Raw genomic sequence first — 24,307 nt, 5'->3', positions numbered from 1 at the left:
AATTTTTAAATATTCACATGTACACGAAAACATTTTTAAATTTTGATTCCGGGTTGGGCTGGAATTCCTCATTATAAACCAGCTTGCGGCTCCTAAACGAGAAAGTTCTTGACTAACGCGCAGCCAAAAAAATAATATGGGAAGATTACGAAATATAATAGATTTAAAAAGTAGTATTCTTATATATGAAACAATAATATGTCCACACATAAATTACTGTTCTTCCATTCTTTTTTATGTAATGAAAGAGAAATTCAAAATATACAAATTCTTCAAAATAAGGCAATGAGGATTGTACTCAAAAGAAATATATATTCTAGTAAAGAAATAATGCACAAAGAAATTGGCTCGCTCACAGTAAAGAAACAAATTAAATATAATGTGGTAATTTTTATTCGTAAAATAATTAAGGGGATGAATAAAAACAATAATAAAATTTAACCAAAAATGTCATACATATGAAACAAGGGGTAAAAAAAGATAAGATTACCAAAGAGGAAAAATACAGAATCCCAAAACTCATTGTACAAGGGATTGGAGCTGTACAATGAGTTACCTGAAAAAATAAAGGAAATAGAAAAAAATTAAATATTTAAAATTATTTTTTTAAAAATACGTTATTGAGAAATTTTGATAAAAAAAATTGTAATATTATTAAAAGTTTATATTAGTTCTTAAGATGTTATGAACTAACTTAATAAAGCATAAATAAATAAATGACAGGTCATAAACCTTGGAGATGCATAGACTTTTATATAAAAATAATAATAAATTTTACTCCAGGAAAATGGCTGAATAGTGCAAAGCCAATGCTAAAATATAAAATAAAAACATATTTCATTTTGATTTAACAATGTAGATATAACTTACATAATATGAAGCAAGCCTTATGCTGGAAAGACTCGACAATAGTCGATTGGGCATCTCGATTGCTTTGTCGTTATGCTATTCTTGAAAACCCTCCGACAATTTAATTACAGACGAATGAGAAAGTGGCAACACCAACAAATCCGTTTTTATCTATGGCTCTCCTGCCACACGTAAACCTTTGTTGTTTCCTGACAGACTTCTTCTGTTGAATATTTTGTGTATGGAATATTATTTGAAAAATAAAAGAAAATGTTTTACTGAGACACTGCGACATTTATAAATATTATTTGCCTTTAACTAACACACATCTACATGTTATTAGAAATATTTTATTTTCATTTAATAGATTTTCAAAACATATTGTCTAATACATATTACAAATACGTAATTTGACATTGACGAGCGATAAAATAATTTTGAAATCATGTTTCTAGTGAAACTTCATTTGATAATGGATTGAAAATAACCACAGTTATTATTGCTGCATAATTGTCGATACGCCATCATCATTGCATTGATCAGTGTTGTAAATTTTAAGTTAAAATACAACGAAAATTCTAACATGAATGCCGATCGTTTTGCAAAAAGGAAGTTTGTTACGATGTCGCATTCGATTGTCAATGCCGAGTGCTTTAGGGCACTCGAGATAAAGTCGATTGGCTTTCAATCGACTGCATCCGTATGGGTTGTTCAAGAATGCTGTCACTCGTCGAAGTCGATTCTAATAACGAATGAGTCCAGCATAAGACCCATGGAGGCTCAGAGTAATAATGCGTAACCTAGAAAGGAGCCCAAACAGCTACAGTTCGCAACAAAACATTGGGCCGTACTCAGATTGCCCTTCTCTTAAATTCATCTTTGTTGTAATATGTTGTAATATGTTAATATAAACAGCTCCCCCGGGAGTTCATATTGATGGATTAAGGTAATGGCTTAAAGTCATTTATTAAATCAAAAGTATACTACCCTTTCAAACGTTAAGTGTTGGGATATTGTAAAGCACCCTTGAAGTGATTATTCACAATAATAGTAGCTGGTTCAATAGGTAAATGTTATCAACTATTAAATATCTAAATTTAGTAAATAGGGTCTAGAATTCCAACCGTCCATGCGCTCAGTAGCTGCAAGACTTGTTGTAATCTAACTTCTATTTTAATAAATTAGTTTTTTGTTTAGTTTTTTAAAATATCACTTAAACTCTAAACTTCATTGTCACATCAAATAAAAATAAAAAATGCAAATAGGGGCTAGATAACTTAATGTCCATGTGCTCTGTAGCTGCAAGACGTGCTGATTTCTAGCTCCTATATGTCAGAATTGTAATATATCATAATTGGAGACGAGGAACTAGAATCCCAATCGTCCATGCGCTCTGTAGCTGCGAGACGTTCTGGGATATTTATTTATTGTGCAGCGCCCTTGAGGTGATTTTCACAAAAATGGCGCTATATAAATTATTCAAATATATATATAAGATACACCTCGTATACCTCGCTCATTGAATCGATTATATCTTACGGAGTGCGTGTCTGGGGTCTCACCTTCTATTCTCATCTAGGTAAAGTTTTTTTCAAGGCTTATCAGTTCATGGTTTACCTCTTCGTTCTAATTCTCAAGGCTCTCTCTTAATACCCATCCACAATTCCTCTTTCTTCTCTCACTCATAAAGTGTCCATGCGGCTCGGCTGTGGAATCTTCTCCCATCCACCATTAAAGATGTTACCACATTATCACTGTTTAAATCAGAAGAAACATCGCCTTTCTCTTCCTTCATCTCTCCTCCTTTCCCTTTTCCTCTTTTTACTTTTTCCCATTGATTAATAGTTTTGATTTAAGGTAATTTATAAACAAATACGTTTATTTCTATTTTCCATTATGACCAACTCAAAATATTGTTAAAAAATGATACATTTTTAATAACAGTTTGTATTTTTATTACATTAACTTCACACTCAAATGGCGGTAAATTCCTGCTGTTAATGGGTCTTATTCGTCTTTGAAAGCATCGTAAAGAATACTCCATCATGGTACGTCATTATTGTATTTTATACTTTGCGCCTTACGTCATCAAAACGCTGTAAAATAAATATTTCTGGGAACGCACTGTTTTCATCCACTATTTACTATTTAGTACGCGAGGGGTGAAGTTATAACTCGGAATGTGTTAGAAGAAATGTGCCAGTTTTTAATTTATTACGGCTAGTGCAGGTTTTATTTATGTATTCATTTATATATATGCCCAATGGGCATTTTTAAGGATATATTTATACACAGAAAAGTAGAAAGACACAATGGTATATAGTACACTTGGTGGGTAAGGAAGCGGGAGAGAGGTGTTTATAATTGAATTTAATTCAGTGATCGTATGAAAGAAGACAACTTGTTATCAAAGAAATCCAGACTGGTATGGAATAAAAACCTAAGTTAGTTCTATGGTTATCGGTATGAAATAGTAAGTTTTGTCTGAGGTTTCTAGTTGGGATATTTAATTTTATTGAGCTCAGTAGTTCAGGCGCATCAAAGAGTGAGTTGAAAATTTTTAATAGGACCAGAATGTCGGATTTATTTCAACGGTCTTGAAGAGAAGATATATTTAAGCTAGTTTCTAACTCATTTTACGTGTATTGGTCTCTGGATAAGCCCAACCTTCAGCATATCTTTCTTAAAAATCGATGTTGAACTGATTCAATATTTTTGATGTGAACATTATAATATGGAGACCAGCTAACATAGGAATACTCTAGGTGCGGGCGAACCAGGGAACAAAAGATAATTTTAAGGGTGTTGATATTTTTGAAGTCAGTTGTGCTTCTGTTAAAAAATCCAAGGAGTTTTAAGGATTTATTGATAGCATGTTCGATATGAACTGTAAAAGAACTTTTAGTGTCAAGTATAATACCTAAATCTCGTATACTAGACACATATGATAACATTTTATCGTTCAGTGAGTAGTCGTATATGTTTGGATTTTCCAGACGAAAAAATCTCACAACCTTGCACTTACTTAAGTTGAGATGTATGTACATAGTATACGAGACTTAGGTATTATACGTGATACTAAACTTTCTTTTACAATTGTACAAAGAATGTTACATGACATTCCTATTTTTAATTATTTTATTTTATTTGGGATTTTTACAGCTATTACATAAACAAAATAAGTAGAAAAATATTAACAATACTTAAGTCAATTAAAAAAATTCACTGTAAATCTAATGACACATAATATATAAGAAAAAAGTTAACGTAATTTTATGTGTGTGACGTTTGTATTCATGTGTATGTTAATGTGTGTATGCATAAATGAGTGAGGGAGAGGGTGCGTGTGTGTGGGTGCGTAAGTATAAAAAAATAATTGTTTAAAACTTGCAAATATATTAAAAATGGTACAAGAAAGAGCTTGGCAAAAAGTTTGAAACCTTTTTGTTAAAATTTAAATCAAGAAATGTTATAAATTGTATTTTTTTAAAGTGTGTTAGATTTCAAAACCATATTCTGAAAAGTTAGCATTTTATTTTAAAATTGAACTGATACACACTGAATGAATAATGTGCGACGAGTCCCATACAATACGAGTACGGTAGGTAACCACTTTTATCTAGTATGTTCGATATTATACGCTTATATCTGCGTCCGACGTGGTATAACGCTGGTATAAGCCTGCGATCTTTCACCAGTCACATTTTTCAGTATTAAATTGATTGCATTTATCTCAAATTTAAACAAATGAAAAAACAAGGTGACTTCGATATTTTCTTCTAAAAATTTAATCTCTATTGTTTTTATTTATTTATTCATTAATTTTTTCCCCATTATAAACCATGATTAATAATACAAATAATGTGACCTCACTGGGGTTACCCGCACCGAGGACACCCCGGCAACATAAATTACCGAATGACTAATATAATACAAAAATTTGCGTTAGGTGTTCAAAGTAATTGAATCTAGGTTTGAGTCATGGGTTATCACTTCTAGGAACAATAATTTAAAGGTACTTACTACGAACTTGTGCCTCGATTATGAACGTTATCTTCATCTGTCTATATCGAGACGGTATACTTAACTTCTGTACTATCTGTATCTTACCTCGGTATGTTCTACCTACTTGATATATCGACATCATATGATCAAAATAAGCCAATGAATGACCGTTAAAAATTAGTCCGCGATCCTTACGTCATTAACATTTGAAATAGTTCTCATTTATATTTTAAATAGGCTTCTTTAATAGAAAGTGTCCACTTCAAAGCAATTATAAACTCCAATAAATCCCAATTAAAAAAAAAAATGCTCGCTTGAACATGATTTTTTTATGACTTTTAACCATTGCCAAAACGATGTGCTTAACGATCGTCTGCATTTATCTACTGAAGTAGTACGTAGCGATTACATAGCCAGCTCTCGAAACGTTCTCTCAGAAAGATATTAAAACAGATGGGAAAAATGTAATAACTAAATATTTTTTTTAGAGTGTAAACTTTTTAACGCCTAGACACTCATATTTGTTAATTGGACTGAATCTAGCGACATTATTTTCACATCTAGGCGTTCGTTTTAGTAAAGTGACCGTTATGTCGGAATTTAATTCGACTTCAAAAATGTACTTATTTCTCTCTCATATTTTTAATAGCCTTTCAGAAAAAAAGTACCAACCGCAAAACAAGTAAAAATTTTAATAAATCGGAATTAAAGGAAAAATTGCTCGGTGGAACAACATTGTTAATACATTTAATGCGTTGATAAACGTATCGAGGGGTTCTAGACCCGTCGGTATAAATCGATGTACTTGGGGGTATCGGTAGTATACCTTTGTAGTCGGTCGGGAGACTTTTATTTTCAACTATGACGTCATACTGAAGTGATGTCATTTTAGAGCGTAGATATGTGTACCGTGACGTACGCTTCCCCTTGTTTCATATCGATGTACCTACCCAAAACTTGAAGGTGGGGGGTCGATAGTATAGCTTTGTAATCACTGGAGGGAATTGATCTTCAACCGTCAAGGTGAAGGTACAACGTTTTTATCTTCCCATCATAATCAAGGCCTAGGAAAGCCCTAAATGTCTTCAGTTATACATCTTATTTGGCAGTGATTAGTCGTTTTCTTGGAGTGTCTCTATTTTATTAATGTTATTTAAAACTAAAATTGAAGATTTTTTTTATCGTTAATTAATATAATTACGTAAAAGATACGCGTTTTTTTTCTCTTTTCTAGTAAAACTGTAACTTTCCGAAAAGGAGACTAGCTCTTGTGCTCGAGAGTGGCTTTTTAATTTTCGTTCCTTATTTATTTAATGTAATATGTTAAACCATTCTTTTTTATTTATTTATTTATTCATATGTTTCGCTTACAAACTATAATTAATAATAAAAATAATGTGACCTCACTGGGGTTTCCCGTGCCGAGGACACTAAACAATATACTTTTTTGAAATGACATTTGAGAATAAACAAAGAAGACGAACTTAAAAAAAACAGAGAAAAATAACAAATATTCAGACAATTTTAAAAACAATGTATTTAAGTACATCTATATTATTTAATTTGTCTTCATATATGTAAGTACCAATGTACTAAAGTTATGTCTAAATTTTAAGAAGCGTAATCTGCCAGTCGAAAAGTATGTTATTATATTTTAGTTACATTTTTTTTATATACGAAACATCTAAGAAAATTATTATTTTTCTGTAATGATTATTAACTTTGGTTATCTTTTTTTTAGTTATCGCAAGATCTTGTACTAATTTCTGACCCATTTTGTACGAACTTTTCACCAAGGAAAGTACATTTATAAATATTTCTGTGTTCATTTTAAGGTAGTTCATGGTTAAATTTCCATGTTTTAGGTATTCAATTGTGTCATAACGATGAATTAATTATAATAAATAATCGAAGAGATTACATACCCATTAGTTATTGAGAATTCATTCCATTTAATGAATAAAGGTTGTTCTTATTACCAATAAATTAATTAAACTGAACGTTGTTGGCTTAAGGTATTACATTTTCTCTATGGTATATAATACCGTCGGGTTCCTGCCACAGGTTGGTAAAATATTTTTTTTTGAAATATGAAATGTCTTATCGAAATCAGTGAAATCGAAATATTTCATAAATACAAAAAATAATATTTTATATTTATTTTTGATTTTTTTTTATTTTCTTTTATTCAGGAAACATACAGTACAGTTACAAAGTTTAATATTTTACACAATTAGACTTAATTCTAATGGACCAGTGAAGTTTCCATATTATAAAGCAATTATATGTAAGGTTAATTATGAAAGTATAAAAAAGAGAAGGAAAAAGAAAAACATTAATGAAACTTGTTTAAAAATTAAAATTTAAGTGAAAAAGGGTATTTTAAAGTTTGTAGTTTGTAGTGAGTATTTACAAATGGAAATAAGATTAAAGATAAAGAAAATTTGTAAGAGTAATAAGAAATTAAGAATTGAAATAAAGAATGAAAAACATGCTCAGATGTAAAAATAAAATAAAATAGTAGTAACATTTTTTAAAAAAAAGGAAAAACATAAATATACACATATTTATTTTAAGCGATTCAAAGAAACGATGAGAAGAATCTTTAAGTGAAATATAAGGCAATAAATTTAGGTCAATTTAAAAAACATCTTCAAAATTAATGACACAGAGCAGCAATATATTGATTTTATTTACATATATAATATGAGTAATTAAATGTAGTTTATAAGTATAAAATCATGCCAATGCAGCAGAGAAAAAAGAAAAAATAAAGAAGGAATAACGAGTATGGCAAGTAATCTTTAAAATTTGAAAAAGCAATATAAGGAGAAGATTTTAAACCAAGAGAAGTCGATAAAATTTCATTAAAGCGATTTTAGTAGTAATACAAATTTCAAAAGAGAAATTTGATTTATAATAATAATATTAATGTATGTAATTTGAGTGATATAAGAGAAAAAGGGACCAACATGCGGTTTTACTTGAATTGTTGATTTGGGGTGAGCTTTTAACTTTAAAAGTGCAAACCCCCACATAAATGTCTCTTTTTCCAAATTTAAAAATGAGCAATATTTTGAGTATGTCCAAATGTTTGCAGCCTGGCTGGATTTCCTTTAGGGAGTTATTTAGATCTAAATTTGTTGCAACTTGTTGAAAATATTTTAAGAAGGAAATATGAAAGTCTAGACATTTACAGGGCTTTAAACCTGTCATTGGCTGATTTAAGTGGCCACTTTACACACTGTGTAACATTCCCCATTTTACCCATGTCAACACATCTACATTTCCTCAACTCGTTTATCTGTTGACTTTTGTGAAGAAGAAGAGCTGAAACCTTCATCATGTGAGTGAGATTCATCCGGCTAAACCAATTCACCTACCCGGCAACGCCTGAAAATAATTCTTCAATTTTTATACTTCTTATACTAGTTAATTAAATCGACAATGTTTTGAGTATGTCCAAATGTTTGCAGACAGGCTGGAGTTTCTCCCTAGGGAGTTGTAAATATGAGCAGAATCGTGAATGTTATACAGTGAGTGAAGTGGCTACTTAAACCAGTCAATGACAGGTCATTAGCACTGTAGATGGCTAGACTTCTATATTACTTTCTCTAAAATGTTCTTTATCTCTGTTGTAATATGTTGATATTAACAGCTTCCCAGGGAGTTAAATTCAGTCCTATTAGATACATTATTCGTCTCATTAGTCTATTTTATATTAGATAAATTTACTAATCCATAACAAATGGCACTAGCAGCTAATAGTTTCAAACTTGACTAACAAAAAAATGCATAAAAAAAAATAATTGCAAAAAACTGTAACCTGTAAGGACTCGAACCCCCACCTTAGTCAAAAGAAAGCAACGATTTATCCACACAGCTATTTTATGTGCTAATCCAACCGCCGAAAGAGTAATTAAAAAAAATTATTATTCATCAGCGTACCGATGCATCTTTGTTTACGTCTGATTATTATAACATGTCTTGAAATAAAACACTTTTAGTGAATAAGATTTTTTTATTTAAAAGCATTACTTACCAAATACGAAAGTTCACTTAACGAAACAAAATTGCGTTTTAAGAATCGTTGTTTTATCGATTTTTATCTCACATTAATATTCACGAAACGACAAAATTTATACAACGTTTTATATATATATTTATTCGTAACACTATATACTAGTAACGTTTTTATCATAACATAATTTTTTTAAATTTAAATGGACACTGAAGAATAACCTTTAATTCAACTGTCATCAGTCTGCACAAAAACATTCTATAAATAATTTATATTTTATTTTGGTTTGGCGAATCTTTAATTTTTAAAACCCACAAAAAGATTGATCCTGATACGTTAATTTTATAGATTAAAATATCGATTCGTTATATTATTTATTTTACAACAAATTTCACAAAACCACCGAAACTTTTTAAGTATTACTGTAACATCCGTGTTAAGACATACAAAATATATTCGTTATCTCTTTCTCACACATAATGAGTGCGTATAGTGCCACCTCCCTTGGACCGCTTAAGTCAAATATATTTATTTTAAAGAATAGTAGCCCTTATTAAGAAGTTTTGAAAGACTAAATTGCATGAAAGAAAGCTGCAAGATTTTGTAATTTCAAGTGTCATTTTTCGAACATGGTTCTAAAATTTTAGGTTTCGAGATGTAATCGAATTCATGTTTTTCCTTCAGCAGAGTAATCTCGTGTAATCCAATAGTAATAATTTTGGCCGATAGAGGCGCAACTGGCTCGCTGTATGGAATAAAGGAATATGCTGTTAATTTACTTACCCAAGAAATGCAATGTTTTTAAATAACAATGTAACATAAAACATTACTTTCATGTCAAAAAAATATGGTAAGCTGCAAATAATCGATTTTAAGGAGAATTCGCCCCTGCTTGGCAAAGCCCTTTAAATGCCTAGACTTTTAAGTTCCCTTATTATTTATTTATTTATACTTTAACATTGTTTGTATTCTTTTTTTATACTGAGGTGTCCCGTGCCGAGGGAACCATTTTACAAAATGTGAAACATTCTTGAGATTAGCTATTTAACAAAGTTAACATAATAATAACAATAAAAAAAACGTAATTAATCCAATTAACCTAATTATCATTGACATAATAAACAGTAAAAAAATTAAAATAACAGTAAAAAAACATAACCAATTTATATAGATCAAAAGAACAAATTTCATAAACTCACTCATCGATCCGTGCGCAACCCACCTCCATTGTCCATTTCTTAATATCAATTGTATATTGTAAAAACTTACTAATTGTCCTTATGGATAATGGAAGTAGATTGTACACTTGTTAATTGTTAATCTCTTTAACTTCTTAGGGGTGAAATCCAGTCCCTGTCTACAAACATTTGGACAAATTAAAAATATTAATATATTAGTTTGTCACTATCCGACGTTTTTTTTATCTTTGAGAGCATCCGTTATCACATCAATTATTATATAAAATATAAGGCATGTATTACATGCTACGTATAGGTATATTGCAAAAAAACATTTACTGTGAACATGTCCAAACCAAGTCATCGAAAGGGTCGAGAGTTTCAAATACCTATGGTAGAATTCTGAATCTTCTCCACCCCCTAGACAGTGTATAATTTGCTGATTTTTATTTTTAGCATGTGTTTACGTTTTGCTTCATATCTGACCACAATGATGATTAACCGTCAAATAAATATGAACACGAAAAAATAAACATGATTATTTCCTTTCGTATAATAAATAAAACCATTTTTTTAAGTACTTTTTTTTTGTCTATTAGTGTATTACATCGAGTATTACATCGAATATTACACAGTTAGTAAAGTTGCCACTTAAACCAGCCATGACAGGTCATAAGCCCTGTAAATGCCTAGTCTTTCATATTCCCTTCTCTGAAATATTCTCCATCTCTTTTGTAATTTGTTAATCTTAATGACTCCCTAGGGGGTGAAATCCAGTCTTTTGTCCACAAACATTTGGACAAACTCAAAATATTTAAGTAAATTCAATTCATTTTTTTTATTTACATATATGTACATTAAAAAAAGGAAAATCTTAATTCATACTATAGAAATAATAATGTAAAATTAGGTATATATAAAAAAACACATACGTATACATAATATCCAGAGAATAATATGCTAAAAAAGTAAGAGAATCTTGTAACGAAAACTCCCTCAGAGACGTGAAAATGTCAAGGTCCAAAGTAATATTGTTCAACATAGAGATAGCTTTTCCAACAGGCATAACCATTGGCAGGTTGGTCCTGTATATTGGAATGTGAAACAGTCTATGCTGACGCTGTCTAAAGTAATTATCCGTGCGTTATTTAAATCATTTTTTTTTTCTTTTCCAGGTTTATGGTTGTTCTCGTCTGCCTTATCTTCAGCGTCCTTTCTACAATAGATCAGTACAGCAACTTTGCCAACGAAACCCTCTTTTGGATGGTGAGTCACTTGAATTTATATTCCCCTTATTTATCCGAACTCCAGTCATCCAGGTTGCAATTTCACTGTATCCTGTAACGCGTGTCTGTGAAAATCAATTCAAACAACAATAGGGTGTTATCATTCGGGAAGAATATCGGATTTAACCTACTCTACAAACAAAATATTTTTTAAAGATTCTCCTAGTGTTTATATAAGCCCTTATTAAGAAATCATCCTTTTTAGGATGGATTGCCTTAATTATAAAATATAATGAATATTTTCATTCATTATTTTCGTTTGAAAAATAATGTCTTTCGAAAACGATCGTTTCGTAAGTTGGTAATAAATTTTGTCCCACGAGTAGTGCATTCATTTTAATGTTGATAATGCCACAGGCCACAGATAGAAATATAAGGAGAGTTGTATATGCATATTATCTTAAGCCCCCCCCTTGCCCACTCCACACTCCAGTTCCAGGCACTGACAGATGAAAGTGAAAACGGATTACATCTTACATCTCGAATTTCTTTTATTATTTTTTGGTTTTCAACCTCTTCTAAATTAATTCAATTAATCATGAAAATTATAAATCACAACTCGCAGCGTTTGATAATTGACAGGACGCCGTAAATGTAAACAAACGACACATAGAAAAAGGAAGTTATCTACAATACTCTGACGAAATACACTGACGAAAAAAAATCCGATGACGTCACAAAACATCCGAAGACGTCATACTTGATGACGTTATGAATTATTTATTTTTGGCACCATTCAAATGAATACAATTTAAAACTTTATATCTTCCTTATTTCTCAACAGATTTTAAAAAGATTTGTACGGATTGGCTTGTGATTTTTCAGATTAATTTATTGGTTAATAAAAAAATCCATGATAATTACCCATTGTTATTAACTTTGCGATATACGTAGGTTTTTTCTACACTATTTTATGACAATACTTGTACAAAAGTTTATTAACAAATACCGCAATGATATTAAGTAGATATTTCCATTGCGACTGAAATGTCAATACCGAGTACAAGCCGATTTGTTTTAAAATGAATACTGCCAAAAACGGCCACTCCGAACGCCACATGTCCTATGTGACACATAATATATCAACGGTATCCTATCAAAGAAAAATAGTCTTTCGGAAATAATATTCGAAATACTAATTTCCGAATGGAGAATCTTCAAATAATATTTGTAATCTGCAAGCTTGTTTTAGTACTAAAAAACCACGACTGCATAAAGATGAACAATACAATGTAGTTTTTTGTATGGAGAAATAATTTGAGGTAATCGGCTAGTTTCATAGTCCACTGAGAACGAGCTGGATGCTGGGCACACTTCATAGAACGGTGGTAGTGATTTATAATAAATGACAATTATTTTATTTATTTTTTCATAAACAATACAACTATACTACCATAACGCCATTTCTCCTTAGGGGTAGGCAGAGAGAATGGACCGCCACACACGTCTATCCTGGCATACATTTCTAGCCTCTTCCACATTCATACATGCCCTTGGGTTCTGCCTGCTTTTGACATGACCAGACTTAAGATTTTTGTTTATCTGATCATGCCACGTCTTCTTTGATCTCAAGTTACCGTTCATTTTCGCCTTATATACTTGTTTTACCATTCTTTTGTCATCCATTCGTTCTACATGACCAAACCATCTCAGCGACCCTTTCCTAATCTTATCAATTATTCCTGACTTATATTTACACCCTCGCCTGATTTCATCATTTGTAACCCTGTCATACATCGATTTCCCACACATTCATCTAAGATATCACATTTCAACCGCGTTCATTCGGCTTTCATCCTTCCTCTGCCAGTTCCATGTTTCACTTCCATACAAAAGTGATGGCACTAAAACTCCGTTGTGCACTGCCAGTTTAGCTTCGATTGACATATTTTTATTAGCAATTACTGCGCTTAGTGCGCCGTTCATTTTGCTGCCCACATTCACTCTCCTTTCAACACCTTTTTCTACAATTCCATCTCTTAAAAACATGCTTTCCAGTACACAAATTCTTCTACTTGTTCGAGACATTTGTTGTTTACATTTATTATGCAGTCAGTAACCTCACTTCCCCTTTCAAATACCATCACTTTGAACTTTCGTTCATCACCAATTCGCTCTCCAACATACATAATACATTCTAGAGACTATTTTTTGCAAATCTTTCTCGCTGTTTGCTAAAAGAATGTACCCATAAACAAAGTTACTATAATACGTTATTATCAAAAGTCAAATATAATTGATAAGATTAAGAAAGGGTCTCTGAGATGGTTTGGTCACGTAGAACAAATTGACGACAAAAGAATAGTAAAACAAGTATATATGGCGAAAATGATCGGTAACGTGAGACGAGAGCGACCAAGGAAGACGTGGCATGATCAGATAAACCAAAATCTTAAGTCTAGTCATGTCAAAAGCAGACAAAACCGAAGGGCATATATTACAAGATGTATGAATCTGGAAGAAGCCAGGAATGTATTCCAGGATAGACGTGTGTGGAAGTCCATTATCTCTGCCTACCCCGACGGGGAAATAGCGTGATGGTAGTAGTAGTATAAATATAATGGTAAGCTGTGCATAATCGCTTATTTAAACCATTCGCTCCGGGTCGATTCACACTTTTATAAAATATTGTTTTTGTCAGATGTTTTGACGGTAGATATGATATCTTGGTGTTCTAGGAGATCTGCCTTGTGGTTTTCTTCGGCGTGGAGTACCTGGTCCGGCTCTGGTCAGCAGGATGCCGCTCCAAGTACATGGGCTTCTGCGGGAGACTGCGGTTCATAAGGAAACCCATCTGCATCATAGGTAACGATCGAAATATTTTAAGAAGGCCACAACCACACCGTTGTGGGTGAATAACACGACGACTCTGTACCGTTCGGCTCCTCTGCTATACTCATATTAATATATGTATATGGTTACTGTGCGACCGATAATGGTGTTCTGTATTCAAGTGTACATTTGTTTTCATATTTATAATAATATTAGTTATGATACATCACCATCATCATTCCCTTTCCGCAACTTATGGTGCATAGGGCACTGTAATGGTACACCAATTGCAGCGTATTTTGATCATTTTTGTAACATGAAGGAAAGAATAATAATAATATTTAAAAAACATTTAAGTTTGTAAGTGAAAATTCTTGATGAAAGTTCATTGTAATTTATTATATAAATAAAAGACGAGTGATACTTTCCACTTCAAATTTGGAATATCCAGCGACCCGTTTTGTCGCTTTCGCGACATCTTCGAGACTGGTATCTTTATTAAGGAGTTCAATGTATTTATACAAAAATAAAAAAAATTGATTAAGATCCTTAAAATAAAAATTATTTTATTTTATTTACTTTCATATAATTTTGAATTATCTATCCTTACCTCTGTTTTGTATGTAGTATGTATGCATGTGTATTTATTTATATATTTAATTTTATTTTTACATTTAATGTAAACTGTACTTTTTTTTTCTTTTCTTCTCTTTTGGGCTATAACTGTTTTTCTATTTCTTCAATATTATTTTTATTCATAGGAAACATATTCGAAAACCATATTTGCCGCAACTAATCGGTTTCTTAGAACAGGCATTTGCCCATATAGGAACCGATTGCAACATTAGGCATACTAATATTTCTGGCTTGCCGACCCTTCATATACTGAGCCCACTCCGAGTACAAACAGAAAGAGTGTTTTTTGTGCCATTTTTGTAACTATGTATGTATAAACTAATAAATAAATGAATAATATATTATTATTTATTAAATTCAACAAATCCAACAACCCAATTTACGAAAGAATCAAAGTTGTGGTTTCATTTTGCCAATGTTTTTCTTTGCTCAAAGTTGGTCGTAAAAAATAAAAATATAATCCTAAATAACTCGGGGTAAACCTAACTGACGGGCTTCAATATCTAAAAATGTTGACTCGGTAACCATTTTCTCGTCAGGCTTAAAATAATGTTTACCCTCTTGAAAAAAGTTTCGGGTGAATATCAAAATTACAATTGACAGAAACAAAAATACCTATTTATAAATACTTTGCCTTTATATAGGGTTTTTCAATGGGGACGACGCATTTTGTTTTTTACTTTTCTCAAATAGGAGTGAGGTTGTTCTTCTTTCTCATTTTTAAACGACAGTCTATGTCAATGTTTCTTAACCGTATTGAAAGAATCGGCCCCTTTACCACACTGAAATTAACCAGCTCCAATTTTTTTTAAATCAACGAAAATCTAAATAAAAAGTTTAAACTTTTCTTTACATAGTATCCATGCATTTTTTTTAAAACCAAAACAGGCCAGGAGGCCCAATTACAGTGTAGGTATGTCCTTTCTTTCAACAGAAGAGAGTATTGATGGCGAAAACGAACCCACAAATCATTATAATCACATTGATTGAATACTATTTTGGCTTCGCAGTCATTTTGTAAGTCAATAAACTGCTCTTTTGAATTTGAACTGACACTTTCTACGTCTGATAAAAATGGATTACCAGCCTTGGACGGTACAAAACTTTCACTCACAGGTGATATTTTGTTCTTTTTTGAATAGGCCTATCTATATTTTAAATGAAAAACAAGATATTGAACTTATGTTTCTATATTGACACAATGCCCACGCGATCATCTTCAGCGCCGCCTAAATGCCTAAAATTTAAAAAGCCCCGCCAGAACTTCAAAACGCTCACAAAGGGTTTAAAATCATTGGACTATGCCATTTACTCATGAGGAGATACACGTTTCAACAGCGTTTGCAAATTATTCCATTTTTTAAATCAAATTTCACGTTCTATCTCGACTACGTTGTTAATTTTTGGTCGGTGAAATTGTTCAACAAGACGAACTATTGAACTTTGGATGATGATGATGATGATGATGATGATGATGATGATGATGATGATGATGATGATGATGATGATGATGATGATGATGATGATGATGATGATGATGATGATGATGATGATGATGATGATGATGATGATGATGATGATGATGATGATGATGATGATGATGATGATGATGATGATGATGATGATGATGATGATGATGATGATGATGATGATGATGATGATGATGATGATGATGATGATGATGATGATGATGATGATGATGATGATGATGATGATGATGATGATGATGATGATGATGATGATGATGATGATGATGATGATGATGATGATGATGATGATGATGATGATGATGATGATGATGATGATGATGATGATGATGATGATGATGATGATGATGATGATGATTATGGTGATGATAGTGATGTGTGATGAAATTTAACGGTACGAGAATCTTGGGAATCTTGGGGGAGTGTTTTTAGGGATAAAATTTAGAAATCCAGCACTTATCTTTAAACATTTTGGTACACAAAAAAGTTTAACCTGCATATTGAGATAAGAACTCAGAGAAAAATTGTTTGTTGATAATTAGGATAATGTATTATTTATGTGAATACTTCCGATGTATTATTACTATATATTAGGTACTAATACAAATTATAAGCCCAAATCATTGCAGACAAAACAATAAAATAACTGGCATCTTTTCAGATTTAATAGTGGTCGTCGCGTCCATGGTGGTGCTGTCTGTTGGCTCCAACGGGCAGGTGTTCGCCACCAGCGCCATCAGAGGGATCCGCTTCCTTCAGATCCTCAGGATGCTGCACGTAGACCGTCAGGGCGGCACTTGGAGACTCCTGGGATCCGTGGTCTTCATCCACCGACAGGTGATGCCAAACTTTATTATGAACTGAATAATGGTTGCGTACATAATAATCTATTCAGATATTCAGGATAAATTAGATCTATTAGTCCCATCTTCAATAAAGGCAACACATGTCGTTCTGTGGTACTCGACCCAACAAAGAAAACACAAAAAAATTTGCAAAAAATATTTTTATTTCTCAACATAGTCTCCTTCATGTGTAGTAAATCTTTTTCGTTTAATTAAATTAAACTTAGCAGAAATTTTGTTGTATAGGTGGAGTTTATTACAAATTTTAATACTTTATTTAACAAACTATAACAGATGTTTAAATATGTTAAAACTCGTAGGAAATATATACAGTATTTAATGAATTTAGCCGTCACAGTAAAAATGAGTTGAATTTAGGAAACTATTGAGTGTCGGTTACGATGTTTTGCTAGACGTCCAGTACCAGCGATCGAGAGTCTGGTTTCGTTAATTTCCAGTTTGTAGTGACCGGTGTCGTGTTAGGTTTATTGCTGTGGGCTGCCTGGCATTTGGTGTTGCCAGTGAAGTCCATTCATGGTTATTAATCGACTCGAAAACTCCGCTTAAACATCGCCAAATAATCTATTGAAATATCCGCACGACGCTATTTTGATTCCGTTTTAAGCAAATGTGGCACCCATCTCGCGCACAGCTTTCTCGTGTCTAATTTATTTGTCAATATGCAATGTTCAGCACTTTTTGAAATTCCTATTATATCTGCTAGCTTGCGCATTTTTAATCGACGGTCATCCAACACTTTTTCGTGAATTTTCTTTTCTATTTGGTAAAAAGTCCCTGCGATGCTTGTCTTCGCAGTTCGTACGGCTTCGTTTACCCTGCCACCCAGCATTGTATTGTAAACGAAGGAGCAGACTCCTCTAGAGAAGAATTTAGCTCGTTTTTAATATTGGTTGTATTGAAACCTTTCAAATGAAAGTATTGTAACACGCAACAATGACCATTTTTTTCCAAGAAGTCCGAGATAGTCATTTTTGATGTCCTAGAATATAAAAAATCGGAAAGGTTGATATGGGGAGTGTGCTTTTAAAATATCGATGATGGGTTGATGCGTCAAAACTACTGAGCTCTATAAAATAAAATATCCTACTAGAAATGTAAGACAATATTGACATTTTCCTACTGAAAATAGTACTTATTGCGCTTTTCACTCCGCCTTGCTTAGAATTCTTGGGTCTGCCAATCTTGACTTCTTTTATGCGATCGCTAAATCGAATTCAAATACTTTTCAGACTTTGTAGTATTCGATAATATAATATCGTTTCTTGTTCTATCGATGTAATGTAAAATATCATCTACGTAAATGTCCGCTGAGCGCATAAATATATAAATTTCTGAAACCACGGTATTTCGTTTTTCCAGGAATTGATCACAACTCTGTACATCGGCTTCCTGGGCCTGATATTTTCATCCTACTTCGTATACCTGGCGGAGAAGGACGTGGTGGGACCTAACGGGAAGACGGACTTCCGGTCGTACGCGGATGCCCTCTGGTGGGGGGTCATCACTGTCACCACCATCGGCTACGGGGACACCGTTCCCCAGACGTGGATGGGCAAGATAGTCGCCTCCTGCTTCTCTGTGTTTGCAATCTCATTCTTCGCCCTGCCAGCTGTGAGTCCGTCATCTAATACAGTAATCTCACACACTAGAAACTACTTTAGGGTTAGGTTCTTACATGCTGGAGATAATTTTAGGGATATCCCACATGATGGCTGAAAAAATAATATGTTTCTCCTACGTTATATAGATTACTGTGTCCGGGCGGATGATAATGTTCATTAATTAACTGATTAAGGGATTATCAAATAAAATCAATATAATTGGTATTATTTACTGAATATTACGATACTTTTGTACTATGCTGAAATTTTTGTTCACCAAATTCGTTTATTTTCAGGGCATTTTGGGATCCGGTTTTGCCCTCAAAGTGCAACAAAAACAAAGGCAAAAACATTTCAACAGACAGGTGTGAAGTTGTTCTATTTAACCATTGATCATGATCTTATTGATCCATTTTTGTATTATAACTCAACAATTGTGGTGAAACGCTATTGAATTTTCAGCAAAATCAAATGCTACTAGACAGACTTTACAATTACTTGTATATTTTAGAATTAAATATTCAGATAGTCCATGCTCTCTTTTTTAAAATACAAAATGTAAGTAGTTTTAGTATACTTAGATTTCACATTAAGCATGTCCTCGAACCCTCATGACTGAAAATATCGGCTGCGCTTTTTAACTCTTTCATTATTCTTATCGTCTGCCACCAGGTAATCCTGTTCTGGGCAGAACGAAGAGCATCAATTACTGAAGACTGAAGCGTAAATTTTATTAAGTCGCTCCACCGGGTAGGTGAGCGGCTTCTGGTTCTTCTTCCTTGCACTCCACCCATCATTACGAGCTTTTTGAGTCTGTTTGATTTTTTTCTGGCGATGAGTCTAAAATATTGTACAAGTTGATCCCCAATCTTTAGCTCATTCAGTATGGGCACGATAATTCGTATCGCCGTCCATAGAATCCGGAGCATTCTTCTCCAGAACCGCATATTGAAGGCATCAATATTTTTTCTCTCTGTGATCGCGCCACTTGCCTATTGGCAGATAAACGTTCGAATTGGTCTGGTTCTCGGAATGCGTTATCTTTATTTACTTTTCCACCGAACCCTAACACAATGAATGCAATTACCTTACTTGTACTGGGTTCTGGCATCTTTATTGTTTGGAACTTCTCTCGCGGCATTCAGGATCAGATCAGATCTTATAATCAGAAAGCAGGGACACTTGACCTGGTTTCTTGAATATTAAATGCGATTACACGACACACGGTTTTAATGAATTATTGATCGCAAAAATTACTTATTCGCGATCGCGGTCAGAATATTAAAAAGCACATGTACACACGATCAGTTCAGTTGTTATTATGGGGCTGGGACAATATTTGGTACCCACAACATTGCAACATCTTAACCAGGGCCCAGTAGGTAGAAATTAAATTTGAACGCCAAGTCAATGTGCTATACATACATAGAGTAAATGTGGGATAACCACTCTGACTCTTTCAGCGCCATATTTCTACTCCGTATATGGAAAAAATCAGAGTTTTAACAAGATGAACAGTTGTATTTTTTGTAATTCTTCGATCTTTTCATATCTTGACTAGTCTACCCATTGTACCTTTAACATTTAGTATAAACAGATTTAAACATTGTTTGCCATGTTTAGATTCCTGCAGCTGCCATGCTGATCCAGTGCCTCTGGCGATGCTACGCCGCAGACAAGAGCTTCCGGAGTACAGCCACTTGGAATATCTACGTCAAAGACACCAGCTCACAGCAAACACCTGCAGTTGCCACCACGCCTTTATCAAGAGTATGTTCAATCCTAAATACGATGTTTCATCTACCACTGTAGGACAACTGTCGGAAGGAGATGTACGAAAAGAGAAAATAATGTAGATTCACCAGCATTCACTTCAAAATACTGATGGACCTTTTGTTGGGTATAATATTACCTCTCCGTCCAAATAGTTGTTTAAGATAATTTGAATTAACCGCATTCCGGTGGAATTACGTATTACACTTTTCATTTTCTTTCCTCGCATCTTTTTCTTTGTAGACAGTGAGCCTATACTTCTCTCTTCAGTTCTGGCAGTTAGATTCACATTCAAACTGGGCAATTCTTTGGTTACATACAAGATATTTTGTGAAACAATTCAATTACTGACATAATCAAAATATTTTGTACCAAGTTTGCTATTTTTCGAATACATGTCGCCAGATCACATCAGGCTCAAAAGACCAGCGTGTTAAAGCTGTTAGTGGACTGCACGCTGTTTTAAGGAACAGGCAGTTCAAACGAAACAAGCGGTTACTCGAGACTTATTTATGATATTTTTTGGTCTTTTGCCTTCCACAAAACGCTCTACTGCAGAGTTTCCGGGACATTTGTGCATATTGCAAGTTTTGGGCGCTAGCCGGTTGCAGTAAAAATTATGAATGAAGAGCAATATGAAATGTTCTTGGTACCAGCCATTCACTGTTTTAAGAACACATAAATTATGCTGTTCTGAAAATAATAAGAAGCTGGGAAATCCTAATTTGTAGTGTTAAAAAAGACATAAAAAGGAACGTAATTACGTTACATTTAAAAATTCTTCCTTTTCTTGGCCACAATAAAAGGAATAGATTTATGATAAAATCGCGTGAGTCAAATATGTATTTTGAATAGCATATTTTTCAAAACCTTGTTGAATCATTAATAGGCTTTTTAACTTATTGATTCCTGAAAAAAAAAATATTCTAACACTTGTTTATTTAAATATTGTCCGCTGACCGAAACAAAAAATTTCAGCTTTTCAAGCTTCCTGATTTAAATATTTATATTCTCATTTATTTCTCTTCTAGAGCTTTATGTATTAGTGCTTCGTGACGTCGTGTTTAGTAATGCATAATTTATGCATGTTTTATAAGATTTTTTCATTAATGCACCGATTGCGCAATGACTGCTACACTTTTTCTCTGTAAATTTTTAATACTGTCTTTAATTTAAATTTTTTATAAAGCTGAACTTATCAATCAAAATCATATTCTTTTTTAACACAAATACAAAAAAAACTCATTTAAATACACGCTTGATACAAGTTATAATAAACTGTTGCAGATGTTTGAAACTATTTTCAATAAAAAAAAAACACTACCGCGTGTGTATGTGTAATATAATTTTTATTATTTGTATTTATTTATCCACAAAATGTTTGCAAGAAAAAATGAAATCCGACATTGGCCCTTTTAGACCCAAAACCAAGAATTATAGACTTTGCTTTATAAACAGACGAAGGTAACTCTGAACTTCACATTGTAATTTACCCCTAGGGCCCGCATCAAAATGGGAAGTAAACATCTTCAATTTTATCTACAGGTTTCCGACGAAGATACTTAAAATTTTTAGAAAAATATGCACATTTTCGTACGTAAATTAACTTTTACTTTCCAGAGATGGGTAGAATTAGACCCGTTGTAAATGACCGATTTGTGAACAATATTTTTACACGCAAAACTTTACCACCCATCTTTTCATGATTAAGGGCATATTGTTATGAAAGAACAATATTATAAAACCGACATGCCTAAAAGGCGACATTAACAACTGGGTCTAATTTGACCCAACACCGCCACGCACGTGTTTTTTTGAGGCAGCGGGCTTTAAGAGTTAATATCGATTTTGCTTTATACGCTCTCGATATGAACCGATGAAGATAGCGTTTTTAATCACGGCTCAGCATTTTGTTATTTGACTTTATTGATTTTATTATTTATTATTGATTTCGTTATATTGATTTTATTATTTTCATTATTTAACATGAATCGTGACGTATAAGGGAGGTGGCCAATGCAATGACCGTTTTAAATCATTTTAATAAGTAGTAAAATATTTTTTTTACTCGACAGTATTTCATGGACTCTTTTAACTTTAAGTTTGTAAAAAATGTGATATTTATCTATTACTCAAGTGTATCTAAATATATAAAGTAGATGTAATGGTATCTGAAATCGCCCAATCTTTCAACATTTTCTTTGGCCGCTATTTTGTAGGAAACTGGGACGAAATGAAATAGTTTGAAGCGATTTGGCGATTTCCAACCCTCGAAGTTAATTCACTTTACTTTGTATGCCGAAAAACACTTTTCAAAGGTCAAAATAAAGTTTGAACTCGTTCGTTCAGACTCATGGGTGTTTTATCAACGGCGAGGTGTAAAACTGATCTACATAAATTATAACCGTGTTGATTTGCAAGCCGCTGCATGCACCTGTACTCGTAACTAGGGAATTTGATGAAAAATCAAAATTGTGATGATGACACAATGAATCTAAGTCTGGTCAGTTAATGTGTGACTCGAACACTGTTCCGCAACTCAGAGCAATTCATTTTATCTTCTTTTTCTTTGCTATATATCGGTGTGGTCTGTTCTCTAGAGCATAGGTTCCCAAACTTGACTGGGCTCCGACCCATCTAACAAAAATTTCTAATCTTGAGACCCATCTCTTAGCTGTCTTAAAGAAAAGTGTAATGCTCAGCTTCCCCAGTGGCGAGTCGTCGAGTCGAGAACTACTCAATGCTGTCTTATTTGTTCTAATTGAAATAAAAATAATATTTTTTATAAGTGTTACCAATATAAATGAAAGACTGTTGAAATAAGAAACACAACTTGAATAAAAAAAAAATTAAACTCAAATACCTACGCCTGCAAGGTTTTATTACAAAGATATTTTAATGGAAAAGATGCATTTGTTTCTTATTTTTCTTTATTACAGTTTTAGCATCAACTTCAGCTTTAGTTACTTTTAATCGCAGTGAGTTTGATATGAGTGGGTCATAATATTAATAGATCAAGTCCGTCGATCCTGATTCTAAGATAATTAGATCTAAAGTTGAAAGACTTTGGTAAAATCCAGGGATGTTTTCGCTGCAAACACGTAATTTATGTTGATAGTACATGAATCAATTTAAATAAATAGACAAAAAATAAGATACACAAAGGCTTTATTAATATCAAAAGTACAAATAAAATAAAATAAACATGATTCACTGTTATTATGAAAAATTTCCCAACGAAAATGAAGCACATTAAAAAAAAAAATAGAGCAACATTAAAATACAACATTAATCGTAAATAACTTCATCGTCAATAAGCAAATCTATCTTTTTTTTTTCAATATCAGTAACCACTCGACGACACATGTACAAAGGGTTCTGAACGATTGTGGTCTACTGGACAGGTCTTTCTCGGCCTTTTTATGTCAGGTCAACTTCATAAAATGGCATATCATCATTTAAATTTTCTTTAAATGTACGATACTTATGTAGAAATATTAACAGTATGATGGATTGTATCATCTAAAAATGAATATCAGTGTTGTTCAGTAAAAGTGCTTTCTTAATTATCCAGAGCCGCCGTATCATTGAATGTGTCCAAATATGATTATGATTTTTTTTAACGTTCATAAATCAGCTATAAAGTATTGGAAATGATCTAACCATCAATAATTTCTTCTTTATCCGTAGATTCTTTATCTGGTAAGTATTCTGAATCGCTGGGCAAACCAAAGTCTTCTTCTGAACTCATTTTTAGCAATCAACAGTCAAAATAATATTACCTCTGATGGTGTACGAGGTACGAGCTGACAAAATGGACATGATTACTTATA

At 32.7% G+C, this 24,307-nt stretch overlaps 1 protein-coding gene across 1 annotated transcript in view; it reads left to right on the top strand.

Annotated features, from left to right (window-relative positions):
* Window positions 1–24,307, top strand: part of LOC148282370 (potassium voltage-gated channel subfamily KQT member 1-like) — a 106,069-nt gene that overhangs the window by 64,838 nt on the left and 16,924 nt on the right. The window contains exons 6-11 of the mRNA XM_088225188.1: window positions 11,229–11,319; window positions 14,018–14,144; window positions 16,896–17,071; window positions 18,460–18,711; window positions 18,998–19,066; window positions 20,325–20,471. Coding sequence (XP_088081314.1) covers window positions 11,229–11,319; window positions 14,018–14,144; window positions 16,896–17,071; window positions 18,460–18,711; window positions 18,998–19,066; window positions 20,325–20,471 — 862 coding nt within the window. The remainder of the gene's footprint in view (window positions 1–11,228; window positions 11,320–14,017; window positions 14,145–16,895; window positions 17,072–18,459; window positions 18,712–18,997; window positions 19,067–20,324; window positions 20,472–24,307) is intronic.

Source organism: Micrasema longulum, unplaced genomic scaffold (genome assembly GCF_059751315.1).
Source record: "Micrasema longulum isolate JH-2025_06_02 unplaced genomic scaffold, ASM5975131v1 h1tg000334l, whole genome shotgun sequence".
NCBI lineage: Eukaryota > Metazoa > Arthropoda > Insecta > Trichoptera > Brachycentridae > Micrasema > Micrasema longulum.
This window is presented reverse-complemented; position numbering and strand designations above follow the sequence as displayed.